Source organism: Abramis brama (assembly GCF_963993115.1).
Source record: "Abramis brama genome assembly, chromosome: 21".
NCBI classification, from domain to species: domain Eukaryota; kingdom Metazoa; phylum Chordata; class Actinopteri; order Cypriniformes; family Leuciscidae; genus Abramis; species Abramis brama.
In genome coordinates, this window is record NC_139983.1 from 28426557 (window position 1) to 28441830 (window position 15274).

Consider the following 15274-nt stretch of genomic DNA (forward strand, 5'->3'; position numbering starts at 1 on the left):
GATCATATTTATCAAGGGTGCCAATAATTCTGACCATGACTGTACATGTGTCTTTCCTGTTACGCAGCACCATTTGAGGTAATAAATAAATATGTTTGTAAATTTAAAGAAGTATTTCTATAGCAGCAGACAGGCACAGCTGGAGAATTATGTAAATGAGTTAAGTCTTGGGGTCAGAAAAAAAGGTATATATATACACTGCACTGTTTTATTAATTTTATTAATTTATATTAATATTAATGAACTAATATGATAAAATCACGTCCTGGTGCATCCTTTCATTTTTGAAAGCTATTCAGCATTTATTCTTTTTACCTTGTGTGGAACACAAAGATTCATGCATCCACCATATTTCTAAAATGAACTATTTTCATTTTCAGACCTTTCATTGAATTAGTTTTGTGTAGTATTCTTGAAGCCGGAAGCCAGAAGACTGTGTTATTGGAGTTGTCATGTCAAAAGGAACACAGGTCTGTTCTGATTCAGAACTGTGCATTGGCAAACTGAATAGAGTTAATATGGCTTGATTTTTGCTGTCATGCTTTGTAAACTGGTTTTGTATTTTTATGTGCAATTTTTGAATAATGTAATATGATATATTTAATGAATATTTGAATTAACGTTTATTTTATTTTAGTGTCTGTGTTTAGATGATTGCCATAATAAAGTCACAAAAAGGCTTACATTTGACTTAACCTTTCAGTGTTATTTAAAAATAAGTAGAATTTTGTTATCAAGCTACTGTAAAGCTGCCTATTCAATAAGTAGGCCTACTGTTAAAAGCCCTACACTAACTGTCTGACTTAGCTTAGGTAGGCCTATGATTTGTAAATTTACGTGTATTAAACGTGTTACCCGATTTTTTAGCATTTTGTATTGATTAGCCTTCCATAAAACTACTACTAATAAGTGGTGTGGGATTCTGATTCTTTTTTCTCCAAAAATGCCCTCAGCTGTATCTCTCTGCTCGCCTGTGCTGCAGAGTCCGACTGCGCAGCCGCAGCAGCGCGAGAGAGAGCTCGAGCCGCACCGACAACACAGCGCGGACAAAATGCCAATGGATAATTTAATATTTGCGCAATGCATCCTTTATTTTTTAGCCTTCGTCTTTGGCTTTATAGCGATAGTACCTCTGTCGGAAAACACGGAGGATTTTCGTGGAAAATGTTTGCTTTTTACCCGGGGTATGTGGCAGAATGAGAACATCACGGTGTCTAAGCAGCGCTTCATCATTGAGGAATGGGGACCTCAGTCCTCCTGCAGCTTCATCACCGCTGTCGCCATCGCGTCCCTCATCCTGGCCTCCGTGCAAGCCTGGAGGCTGCTGCTCTTCATCTGCAAAGGCCACGATGAGTGAGTGATTCTTCATTTCATCGTTTAACTTGTTAATTTGATGTCTCACGTGTAAGCTATTAAACCCGTGCCAGTGCGATGATTGGGAAGCATGGATGCAGATGTGATGTCATATAGCAGCATATTAGGCTACTTTAGTTAAATATTTTATTATATGGGACAGTTGTTCAATATCATAACAAACTTATACTATCTGTGATTATGGATGGTTTTATTATGTAGGTTTTATGGCCTAATAAAGTCTAATTGAGCTGGTAGTGATAATACATTTGAATGATTTAGTCACAGAAAAGTTAAAAAGTCATTGAATGAATTTGCATACTGATTAAGATTATATGGATTAATTATTGCTGTCTGATTTTAGTCTCTAGCCTGGCATCAAAGGCCATGTGGTTTACTTTTAATAGACATGCTAAATATCCTACTCTTTTAATAGTAGGATATAACTAAATTACAGTATACTTAAAGGGTTAGTTCACCCAAAAAAGTATCCTATAATTGATCCTAGGTGTATATGACTTTCTTCTTTCAGCCAAACATAATTGGAGTTATATTAAAAAATATCCTGGCTCCAGCTTTATAATGGGAGTGAATGGTACCATTTTTTTGAAGCCCAAAAGAGCGCAGCCATCCATCATTAAAGTAGGCTAATCCACACTGCTCCGGGGGGTCAATAAAGGTCTTCTGAAGCGAAGTGATGCGTTTTTGTAAGAAAAATATCCATAATTATAACTTTATAAACTTTAATCGCTAGATTCCAGTAACAGCCGTCCTCGCGTTGACGAGAGAGTTGAGTACCGGTGTATGACGTAGGAGTAGTTTTAGCTTAGGTGAGAGTAGACGCCTCTCGCGGTTCAAACAAATAGTTCTGGGCAACAAACTCAACCTCCTCTGACATTTCTCTCTAAAAATTCTCATTTAAGACTTCTAATTCATGACTGGTGTTTTGTTTTGATCTATCCTCTGCGTTAATACATCATGCGTCGGGTCAGAGGTCACTCTTCCACCGGAACTAGACTAACGTACGGCCGTATAACTTTATAGTTTATAAAGATATATATTTGGATATTTTTCTTACAAAAATGTGTGTAAACGCCACATCCTTTTGATTTTCCCAGCAAAAACGTCCAAAGTCCTTTACATAAAAAACTGTCTACAGAGGTTTTCATAAACAACCTTTTTCATTAAAAATAACAATGGATTTTTTAACATATTCTAAACCCATATTTGTTTCCTACATGTAACACAACAAGAGACGTTTGGTAGAATGTAAGAGCTGCTTTTTTTCCAGATAATGGGAAAGTACAAGTATATGGGGATTTATGGTAAAAATACCATAGAAGTTGTCCATGTACTCCAGGTCTTTTATGTGAGGAAAAGGCCAAAATATACATCAAGATGCTTTGTGCCAATGGTGTCAAACATCATTTGTTCTTGCACATCTCATCCCAGACAGCAACACAGTGTCAGCCCAGATCCGGCCCACATTCGGGCCGTGTGGAATCCTTGTGTACCAGATGTGGGCCGACACTATGTTGCTGTCTGGGATGGCTAATTGGACAAGCAAGCTTAATTGACATTTCAGTCTTTCCAATACATATATATCTTCAGGACACTTGCAATAGAAGTTGTGTGGGGTGCTTGCAGATTTTTTGTGCACTTTGGAGTTAAACAGTGTGAATCACTGTCCTTTCATTTTATGGAAAAGAGCAACTCAACATTCTGCAAAATATCCCCTTTTGTGTCCCACAGAAGAAAAAAATAGTACATGTTTAGAATGGCAGGAGTGTGTAAACAATGACTTTTGTTAACTATCTCTCTTCTATTTATATAGCTCAATCTTCAATGCCTTCCTAAACCTGCTCATCAGCACATTCGTAGTGTTTGCTGTATTCCTGTCCAGCACAATAGTAAGTGTGGGTTTCAACCTATGGTGTGATGCCATCACAGAAGGAGGCAGTATGCCCAGCAGGTAAGCATGATGTTCAGTTAAGCCTGTATTTATGTAGATAAAAAAACACTAAAACAATGTGAGATTTATGTTTTCAGACTGCCTTTATAGCGTGGAAAGAGCCCCAATTAATTGTGTGGGACTTTTTTCTCTGTCAGAGGAGGGTTTAGTGACATTAAAATTAGCCAGGGGCTTTTTGCCTCAGTTCACTTCAGTGACTCTTAAAGTTCAGTCACGTTTCAGTGTCCATAAACTGCTACAGTATTTGAATATAAACCCTGAGTGTGTGTGTAACAAGTAGCTTTGTTCTTCAAATTTTTATGAACAGAATCCTCTCAATAAATGTTGATTCTTCAAGAATCTGTGAATCATTTCTAACAATGACTACTGTTTATTTCTAGCTGTGAGGATCTCCAGGACACTGATCTTGAACTAGGGTTGGACAACTCTGCTTTTTATGACCAGTTTGCCATAGCACAGGTTGGTCAGTTAAGAATACAAACTGTGTAAAATGACTACATGAGCGCTTTATATCAACAAGGTTCATTATGTTGTCTTTGGGGGATAGTTAATCTAAAAAATGTACTCACTCTATTACAATTACACTTAATCACTTGTGTGACTTTTGTTCTTCTGCGGAGCACAAAAGAAGATACTTTGAAGATTGATTTCCATTGTTGATGGAACTTGAGATGCACTGATTTCTCAAAAAATCCTTTTTTTGTGTTCCACGGAAATAAAGTCATACACATTTAGAATGAAATGAGAGTAAATATGACAGAATGTAAATTTTTTGTGAAACAAACTTTTAACAAATTTATGTAGTACACTAAAAGCGTAAAACTCTTTAAGCGTTTTGGCCGTTCATTTACACAATGGTGTTTTGGTTGCCTGAAAACGCAAACTTTTGTAAACGGGATTCAAAGTGCAAGATTTTGAAAACGATACCATTATCGTCTCTATGTAAACTACAAAAACGTGAATTTGTGGAATGGTGACGTCATGCGCATGTGTATTACGTGTTCAGTTTATAGGCGCTTAGTGTTTCTTTACAAAGTGGCATCGCCAACTACTAACCTGAAATGAATAATACAGCGTCTTTAATCGTTTTCGTGGATCCATGTGAACGGGATCGTTTTGACAACAATGTCGTCTGTACGCGAATAATGCAAAGGAAAAACTTCTCCATTTTTAGTTCATCGTTGTCGTGTAAACGAACCCGTAGTCAGATATCTGCAAACACTAGAACATTTTCACAACAACCTAGTAACAAATTAAGACACTTTTGCAACCTCCTATAAAAGCTGACATTCTTTCAAAAATCAAACTGTTCAAATATTTTAACTATAAGGCCTATATATCCTTAAACAGACCAAACCACTCCAATAGAATGATGCAGTGATGAGTTATTTATTTTTATTTTTTTTACATCATTCTGGCTCCCCTTGACAAACATCCAGTTGGATTTTTCCATTGGCTTTTGGATTATTACAGAAAATAAGCTCTGTGGCTAACAAAAGTTTATGATTCTTACCATATAACAGTGAAAACACAGAATGTGTTTTAACCACAGACCTTATTTCAGGAATTTAACCAAAATCCCATTCAAAAAACCCATTGACTTTAGGATGATGGACCCGAAAGTTTCTCTATTAACCTTCAAACTGTTGTAGACTTCCAGAGAAGGCATCTTGCAAAGTTTGTTTTGATAAATTTTGCTTTTCACACTGATTATTACCAATTTTTATCATGAATATAACCGTCAGGCCTCCTCTGCTTTCCTCTAGTTTGGGTTGTGGGCGGCCTGGCTGACTTGGCTGGGCATCACAGTCATGGCCTTTCTGAAGGTCTACCATAACTACCGTCAAGAGGACCTGGTCGACAGCTTGATCCACGAGAAAGAGTTCCTACTCGGACGCTCATCACGCCGGTGCTCAGATGTGGTAGATGAGAAAAGTGGCATGATATGATAAACTCAGCATTTTGCAACGCAACTATTATAGAACATTTCCATTAATGTACTGTCAAGTAAAATGTATTCATAAGCTTTTAAACATGGCTCATTAGTTGGTGTACTGCATCTCAACTTTTGATTGACCTCAGTTGAGCTTAATTGAGCCAAATGCTTCTGAAGAACATTTTATTTGACATTGGACGATGACTGAGAATAGACATTCATGTGCACTCGATTGTTTGGACTGAGGTCACAGATCATTTACCCACATTTTTTGATGTTGAGCTTAAAACACAAGACCCTGAACAAAATTAACAGTGAGCATGAATAATGTAAAAGGATAGTTCACTCAGAAATGAAAAATCTGTCATCATTTACTTGCCATCATGTTGTGCCAAATCCATAAGCCTTTCCCAAAGATGTTAAATCCAGCGAAAACCTGTCTCTCCAGCGAAAGCTTCAGAAAGTTAATGACAACAGTATAAAAGTAATCCATATGAATTAAGAGATTAATCCAAATCTCTTAAAGAGACATAATCACTTTATAAACACTGATCAATGCACATAGCACATCAAAAATGATCAATAGAAGCAAACCTCATTGGTTCTCACACGTCACATTTGATCCATTTACCATATTTGATGTGATTTATGTACGTGCATTGGTCAATTTCTATGTAAATAAAAGCCTAAATTAAATCTATTAATCATATAAAGCAATCATATGGATTACTTGTATGGTGTCTTTATTAACTTTTCATTGGAGGGACAGAAATCTCTTCATCTCTGTTTCAAAATTAACAAAAGTGATATGGGTTTAGAATGACATGAGGGTAAGTAAATTATGACAATTTTCTTTTCTTTTTTTTGGATGAACTATCCCTTTAAGGAAGTGTGCTTAAATAAATGTTCTTATAAATCCTGTGTGACATACAATCAAAGTCTTACTGACAATTGTGTTTTTTCTTAACCAAATGCTTTCCTTAAATCAGTTCTAGATATGAGCGACAGCTTCCAGTCAGTCTGTATTCCTTCAGCGTTAGCTGAGGAGTTGGATTTAGTACATACATTGTAGCTCAGGCAATACTAGAGTTAACACTATTTAAAGTGTGTGTGTGATCCATTTCAGGTTTTCTTTACTTAAAGATCATTCCCTTCCAGTACTGCCTCCATGTGTAAGACATATATAATCATGTATATGACTGTGATAGTATCTTTCCTATGTAAAGGGATTTAAAACATGCTTGCATGTACATATATGCTATAAAAATACACAGGTGAAGAGGAAGGCTCTATTAAGATATTGAAGTGACTGTCTTTGGGACATGACATCACTCAGATGAAATATGTGAGATTTGGAGGGACTATTTAATGATTTGCTTCATTCAGTTTACTTACTTTCCTAGAATCTACAAAGTTTATGCCATAACACTCTACTAGTTCACTATATGTTTTGAAGTATTATTGCGCATGCTGGAATAAATTTTGATGTATGCCTTTTATTTATAGGATTTATAGGATTATATTTTAGTTTTGCTAGTTAATGGTGTGTGAGCATGAGTCGTGATTCGCTGTAACTCTGTAACACACTCAGGCCCGCAAAAAAATATGCAGACATTGTTTTGTGCATCATTTTTATTTATTGTGTCATAGTGTGAACACATCTCTTCGACATTATAGGCCTATATTTGTTTTAGGGCTTTTATTTAATAAAAGCAGTGATAGCAGTATAAACAGCAATGATGATGAAAATACAAAGCAATTGGTGATTTTTCTGATCATGAAAATAAAATTCAGTCTTTAAACTAATGACCATTTGAAGCTCTGTTTGGTTTTTAATATTTACATTTGTGAAACAAAAGAAAGGAAAAAGAAAAGCAGTGAATATACTGCCAAAAAGCACCTCTATTGAAATACACATTACAGAAAAGGAGCATGTACTCGACCTGGGGCAATTTTATTGCTTCAGTGATTGGCTGGCCCAACAGTACAACATATTTAGTTGATTTCCCTTTTGTCGTCTGAATACCCCTCAAACGGGTACATTAAGCAAGTGTGCCAATTAACTGTCTATTGCATACATTTAATAATCAGTGCACAATGCACATATAAATAGCAAATAATACATAATGTAAATGACACCCATATAATAAAACATTTGTTCTGTGTCTGACAATATCAGGCGCTTCTATCAAAGTAACTCACAGTGATTTGATGCAGGTCACAGATGATTTGTACACCTTTAACTTGTTTCTCTTCGTCACTTGCACTGATGAATTTAATCCAATTGTATTTTCAATCAATATGATAAAAAAAAAATCTAATATTTGGGTTTGGTAAGCAATGATTTTGAAAGAAAGCTCTCATGTGCACCAAAGATGCATTTATTTGATCAAAAATACCATAAAACAGTAATATTGTGAATAATTATTACAAATAATATTACAATTTAATATCACTGTTTTCTATTTTAATATATTTTAGAATGTAATTTATTCCTGTGATGCAAAGCTGAATTATTCCATTATTCCAGTCTTCAGTGTCACATGATCCTTCAGAAATCATTCTAATATGTTGATTTGATGCTTACGTAACATTTCTTATTATTATCAAACAGTTGTGCTGCTTAATATTTCTGTGGAAACCATCCTTAGTGTCACTTTTGATCAATTTGATGCACCCATTATGAAAAAAGTATTAACAAATCTTACTGACCCCAAACTTTTGAGTGTGTGTGTGACTAAGGCTGTCATTCCGCCTAATATCTCCTTATTTACTATAGCAATACATGCCAAACTGTTTGCTAATCGAGAAAATATTAAGTATGACAACTTATTTTTGACACCAGAATCCAAAGACTATTGTAATTCGATTTTTTTTTTTTCTCCAAATGCTCACCCAAAAACTAGAAAATAGAGACTGCTGCTATAATGGAATATTAAAAGACTAAAAGTATAAAACTTAAGTGGAATAGTAAAAAAAAGACAGAAAAAGAAAATTCTTATACAAAACAGATTAAAACAAATAAATGCACCATAGGCTTAGGCCAAGATGCTGGTACAGGTTCATGTAAAATATAAACTCAAATGCTGCGGGCGTCATAAACCATTCAACTCTCTAAAATGGCATTCTTTCATTTGCCAGTTAAATCTGGCAGTGCATGAGACAAAATATGGCCAACTCATCCTTGAACAGTCTTGTATCTCTTTTCGGGGAGAATTTGTGGCAGATGGAAACGTTTGTGCTTAACAACTTTGCCCTTCGTTTCAACTCGTAAAGTAGATAAATGCTAAAGGTGTCGACATTGTGCCAGTTCTTCTCTTTTCACGTGTACATTATATATAATATATTCTTTAACAATGATTAGTGTCATTCTGTTAATACATGTTGATAATGCATAAAACGCATATTTGTACTCTAAACATATTTGATTATTAGTAAAATAAATAGCATTGTCTTGCATTCCACAGACACATTCAACCACATTATGTACAGCAAGTGCATTAAAAATAAAATAATTAAATAAATGAAATAATTTCTGACATTAAAAAGCTGTGATACATTGATTCATAGAGAACACGGTGTGCACATTCTGTAGAGCCCGACTGATTTTGGGTCTGATCCAATGGCATAAGAGTGTTCATGATAAAGAAAAGTAAACATGTTTGAAAAAATAATCTAGAAATGTACTCTTTGTGTTCATGTTGGTTTCATATGGTTTGGAAACTTTTATAACATTTACAAGAAAAGTGTATATTGACTGACATTAAAATGATCATATGGTGTAACCATCACGTAAAAAGTAACGACACATTTTCCTCAGACGAGTGTTCAACATTTTAATCATTACTTAAAAAAAAAATCATTTAAATATAGTGTTCTTTTTTTAATTCCAATGAAGTATTCATTCAGTAAATATCATTAAGGTTTCGGGGAGTTGTACTACATGACATTGTACAAACTTAACCAATAACAAAATGTATATTCAAGTCAATATGTATTAACTGCATTCTTAATATTTTTAAATATTTGAATATGTTTTAATTGCATTTGCATAAAAAATGACTAGATAATGTCATTGATCTAATATTCAATTAAAATAAAACGACACCAAAACATTAAGATGTTTTTGAAGCTGGCATGAAAATTCTTGAATAGGTTGGAGCATAAATAGATCTATAATATAATCCTGTCTTTATTCGTGTAATACAAGAAATTAAGTGCAACGGGTTCCTAAATTCACCCTTTGAATCAGAAAGCCCTTATATTGATATTTGTATCTTATGAAAAAATAGTGAGGTAAATATTTTAAGCAAAGAATGCAAAGTACAACACTAGCAGGAATTGATCCAGCCATGCATTTAAACATTCTTTAAGCACATGCGATATGCGTGTGTCTAAAAGTGTCATCGGAATTAACCCTTAAACGCACCTCGGGTCTTTATCGACCCGGGACATCATTCACTACCCTTCCCCTCATTCATTTTTTAAAGGTAGACATGAACCTTCTTGGAGTTCCTCAATCTATTAATTATAAACAATATAACAAGAAAAAACATTATAAAAAAAATTCTGTTTTCTAATAAATTTTTTGTAAAAAGTTTACAGGGTCGCTAGTGACCCGAGGTATGTAATAGTGTTTAGTGTAATGGGTAGATTTTTTTTTCTGCGCAACAATAATTAAATCTCTTATGACTCAATAAGTGCAGTTAATTTTTATTCCTCAAGGGGACAATGTCTGATACGCAACGATGTTGTGATGTTTCACTCGTAATTACCACGGGCATAAAACAAAAGAATATACAAGTGTCATCAGCAAAACTTGATATGGCTCAGCGATTTACTGTAGAGCAAGTACTGAACGCAATCAAATATTAGTCTCACTTGATGGTGGAAGAAGCTGTCAGCAATCAAAATATTGATTTTGAAGACGTTGAAAATGATAGTTTTGAGAATATGTTCGTGAAAAAGACAGATGCTGAATGTACTCGGGAAATGAGCTCTGACGATAACAGTGATGATGGTAAAAAGCATCTGCTCAAGTTGAACCCTTCAAAGTTCCAAAAATTAATGAAATAAGCTTTATTTTATTATTTTGGAATTATCAGGAGAGTTTTATGCGATTGCAGCAGTTGGAGATTTATCTGTGTAAGATATAGTTTCGGGTTGCAAAAGACCTGGTAAGGTGAAGCACTCATGCATTTAAGGGTTAAAATATAACTATTTGTGACGGTAAACATGGCATTGTGCATGTTGGCCTACTCACCGTTACATGTCGTTCTTTTCAATATTGCTTATTAAAGTCCAATACAGGTTCTCAGTATATCTCGCATGATAATATTGACCTACAGTACCAATATATCAGTCGGGCTCTAAGTGTTATAGACGGAATTCATTCATTCATTCGTGTTATATTTTGACAGTCCTGTATAAGTCTGATTGATAAAGGGCTTAATTACTATTGCTGCACAAGTATTATTTGGAAAAGGACTAACAGATGCTTTAAAACATAATTGCCCAGAAAAGCTATACAAGGACAAATAGCTACATATACAGATTTCTGATTATATACGACTCAGTATAATGAGGTTGTGGCAATGGATATGCCACCATAAAGGGCAAAAAAGCACACCATCACTTAATGGCGTGGCCTTCAATCAACTACAAAATAAAAGAGGCGGATGTTGAACATCCTCAAAAACTTTAACTGGTGACCAGTCTGAATATATAACAGTGAAAATAAAGCAATAAAAAAACAAGGACCCTTTTATTTCCTCCACAGTCCTTTAAAACCATTCTGACCTTTCGTGTTTTTTTTCTGCTCGTTGCTGCCCTCTGTGGTCGGTTATGGTCATTGCATGGTCAGCCAGATCCAGCAGGCCCAAACAATCTGTTTGAATTGAAGCAGGTACACAGCCAGTGCCGTCTGCAGCTCCTCGCAGGCACGCTGGGGTCTTCGGCGGTCCGTGCAGTACAGTGCTAGACCCAGCGCAGACAGCAGCAGGAACAGGCAGGTGAGCAAGGCCAGGTGCAAATGGCTCTGGGGGGTGTCGTACACTGGAGCACAAAAATCAAAAAAGATTTGGTGTGAAATGCTAAATTTGTTGGCTGCGCAACTGCTTAAAACAGTCATTCTTTAAAGGTGCTGTAAACATTTTTTTTTTTTTTTTTAAGGTAGTTAGCTGTTAGCTTGTCTTAGAGGCTATTTTGCTAACGTTTCTTAAGGGGCTGTTTACACGAAACTGTTTTCAATTAAAAACGTAAAACTTTTTATGCGCTTTGGCCGTTCGTTTACACGACAATGGCGTTTTGGGGGCCTGAAAACGCAAAGTTTTCTCTGTGTAAACAACAAAAACGCGAGTCTCTGAAGACGATGACGTCATGCGTATTACTTGTTCAGTCTATAGCGTTTCATCTAATGGCCTGGCAGCAGAATACAGGGGTTTTTATTCGTTTTCACGGATCCGTGTGAATAGGGATTGTTTTGACAATAGTGTGGTCTGTACGCGGAAAACTCAAAGGAAAAACTTCTCAGTTTTAAGCATATCGTTATCGTATAAACAAGACAACACTGAAATTACATGCTGCTTATTTCCTGCTTCATCTCTGATTCGTAAATACAAGTTTTTTAGTAAGAAATTAAACGTGAACAACCTCTCAAGTTGTATATACAACTAAGAAATACAAGATCATTTTGATACCCTAATTTTCTAGTTGGTGGGCCATAAACTTTAAACATAGCAGAGGAGAGAACTATTGCTGTACTGACTGTTAAGTTTTATTCGTTTTCCCACAACATCTCCATTCCTTTCTCTTTCCGTTACAGTCACTGATCAGCCACAACATTAAAATCACTGACAGGTGAAGTGAGTAACATTGATGGGATGGCAGCAGGATGCATTATGGGAAGAAGGCAGGCCGGCAGAGGCAGTGTTATGCTCTGGACAATGTTCTGCTGTGAAACCTTCAAGTGGATGTTACTTTGACACATACCACTTACCTAAAGATTGTTGCAGACCACCCCTTCATGACAATGGTGTTCCTTGATGGCATTGGCCACTTTCAGCAGGATAATACACCCTACCACTGTAACGGAAGCCCACTAGAGACTGATGCTAGAGACTGTGGTCTTTAGCGTCCTTGTTAGCACACCCGCCTACCATGCTGGAGACGCCGGTTCGAGTCCCGCTCAGAGCGGGGTGAGTAGGACTGGAGGGGATACATTTGGTGCCGTGACCCGGATGGCAGTGAGGTTTAGGGGGGTGAGTGTAACGGAGGCCAGATAGTAAGAGCTGTGTGAGTTGGCCTCAAGAGGCCAGAGACGCCGGTTCGAATCCCGCTCGGAGCGGGTCTAGTAGGACCGGTTACACCACACTGAAAATATTGTTCAGGAATGGTTTAAATAACATGACAAATAGTTCAAGGTGTTTCCTTGGCCTCCAAATTCCCCAGATCGCGATCCGATTGAGCATCTATGGGATGTGCTGGACCAACAAATCTGATCCATGGAGGCCCAACCTCACAACTTGCAGGACTTGCTGCCAATGTCTTGGTGCCAGATACCTGTTTTGGTATCTGGGACGGAGCTGTTTTGGCATCACGAGGGGGGCCTACACAATATAAGGCAGGAGTTTTTAATGTTGTGCCTGATCAGTGTATATTTACGTTTATAAATAACCATTTGATTACTACTGTAATCAATACACTATGAAAACAGCACTTATTTGACTGAAATTCCAGAATCTTCAGCAAGCGGACTGTGAATGTACAGTGCAGGTAATGTTTGTATGGTTGTCTGCGAATGGGGCACTACATTTTATTTAAAATATGCTGGATATTGACAAAATATCTTCATTACATTTTGGCTTTAATAAGATTTTTCCAAGAAATAGGAAAGAATGAACCTAGTGTCCTCCATGATTAGTAACACGTAATTATGATTTCAGAAGTGGAAATTTTCTGAAAGCATGTGGGCAGCATTATTCACTGGCTAACAGCACTCTTTTAACCAAAGAAAATTAAGAAAAAGGTCTTTTTCTTTGGGTTTTACATGCACAAATGTCACATTTTTGGCAAAGGCAAACAAATCTTAGTACAGTTCATGTGAATTCTTAAACCACAGCAAAGAGTTACTAATAAACTTTCAGGCTGTTCTGAGTCCCAGATTGCATGCAAGAAAATGTCATGCACGTTTTCATGCATTTTTGAGATCTACGACACTGTTCAACACATTTCTTATCTAGTATTCTTACCTCCTAAACAGTCATAGTACGGAATGTCTGGAAAGCCAACATAAAAAGTAATAATGAGTTTTAGGTTTGAGTTCAAGTTAGTCAAGGTCTTTGTAAAGCTCATAAACATTCATATAACTAAAGGTGCGGTCACATTTACCATTGTTCTGCGGACGAATTCCCGTCTTTTCAATAGTAACTTGAAATTTGCTGCGTTGACCAACAGAAAGCTGCTTGTTTTGATAGTGATGTCTGTATGAGCTGTGCTTCATACATTGCTACACTATTGACAATAGACATTGGATATTTGCTCATGAAATTTTGGTAATGTGACTGCACCTTAATTCTACTTGTTGATTTCTGACTTGTGATGCAGCCTCGACTGAGCCTGGTTTCTCCCAAGGTTTTTCTCTGTATTCTGTCACCTGATGGAGTTTGGGTTCCTTGCCACTGTCACCTCTGGCTTGCTTAGTAAGGGATACTTAATATTCAACAATATTATTGATCTGACTGCACTGACACTATTGGATGAGAACTGAACTGAGCTGGATGATGACATCACTGTTTTCTGCAAAACTGCTTTAGATGAAAATAGATTAAATGAACTAATGTAATAATTGATTATCTTTACAACGGTACTGAATCAACTCTGAACTGACTTCAGTACCGCTGAACAATGACACTATTTTCGTAGAGCTACTGTACAACCAAAATGAACTTGACTCTAGCATATGAACAACAGGAAGCACATTGCCTTAATTTTTCAACAAGGCCTTTCGACAAGACTAGAGCTCTTGAGAGACAGACAAACTGCACTAAAGCGTAATTCTTTAAATTCAATTCTTTGTTTCATTAACTTAACAGTCTTGTTGGCACAGATGCACACTGCCTAATTTGCATGCAAATTAGAAAGTAATTCACTTGGGCATGTTTGTGCATCCCTTCTTATCTTTTTTTTTCAGAATGAGGGAATTCATTTACCTCAGCTCTAAGTAAGAAAAATCTTTTACTAACCTACTTTTATTTGACTATTTTACAATTTTTTACTTGAAAGAACAGTTGAAAACGACTCTGGAGATTTTAGGGACTGCTAGAGCAGGTTTATTTGAACTCTCTTACCATGAACAGTGATCTCCGGCTCTCTGAAGCGAACCCGCCTCTCGTTTTTTCTCCTGCGTGAAGAGTCAGACTCTACATTGCTCAAGTTGGACCTTTTCAGGATAGAGGTGGGCAGTTTTTCATTTATGACCTGAAATCAGAAAAGATAAAACTATTGACTTCTAGAATGCTTGATAGACATAATATGAAGTCGTTTCTAAGACCTTTTGACATTAACACACTTTCCACGTGACAAGATTCTTTGCAGTATGACATTTTAAAAGCACAAAGTAGTCTAATGTGATTGACACAAGAAAGGATGTTGGTCCAAAAACATTTGCTATGTGAGTAAATCACATTAAGCTGAGATGTGGGTATAATTGGGTATCGTATGAATTTTAGCGATTCCGGTTCCCAGTTTAGATTCCAATAAGGTAAAAAACAAAACATTATGTTGCAGCTGAATACCATGAACAAAAATCAGCAGCCTACAGAACTTTTGCCTATGGTTTTAACAAAAATACCACAAGAAAAACAACTAACAAAAGCACAAATAAATACAACTGAACAAAGTTCAGAAATTGAAATCAAATGTAATCAAATGTAAAATAACACTGCAAAATAATACTTCATAAAATATAATGTATCACTGCCTTTTAAAGTTACAAAAATTATTTAGTCAGGATT

The 15274-nt window shown here is 36.1% G+C and overlaps 2 protein-coding genes across 3 annotated transcripts in view; one reads left to right on the forward strand and one right to left on the reverse strand.

Annotated features, from left to right (window-relative positions):
* The first annotated feature begins 999 nt into the window (after positions 1-999).
* tmem179ab (transmembrane protein 179a-B) lies at positions 1000-7067 on the forward strand. Its single transcript, XM_084097417.1, has 4 exons — positions 1000-1353; positions 3188-3325; positions 3706-3784; positions 5092-7067. The coding sequence occupies exons 1-4, from the start codon at positions 1052-1054 to the stop codon at positions 5272-5274; spliced, it is 702 nt and encodes a 233-aa protein (XP_083953543.1). The 5' UTR covers positions 1000-1051; the 3' UTR covers positions 5275-7067.
* A 2017-nt stretch (positions 7068-9084) lies between these two features.
* The window catches only part of cUnh14orf180 (chromosome Un C14orf180 homolog), a 28393-nt gene continuing 22203 nt past the window's right edge, over positions 9085-15274 (reverse strand). Inside the window, exons 8-10 of one of the 2 annotated variants that reach the window (XM_084097415.1) lie at positions 14609-14738; positions 13511-13537; positions 9085-11315 (exon numbers count right to left, since the gene is read on the reverse strand). In XM_084097415.1, the coding sequence (XP_083953541.1) occupies positions 11110-11315; positions 13511-13537; positions 14609-14738 (363 nt within the window). In that variant the 3' untranslated portion in view covers positions 9085-11109. The remainder of the gene's footprint in view (positions 11316-13510; positions 13538-14608; positions 14739-15274) is intronic. The other variant, XM_084097416.1, reaches the window with a different exon arrangement.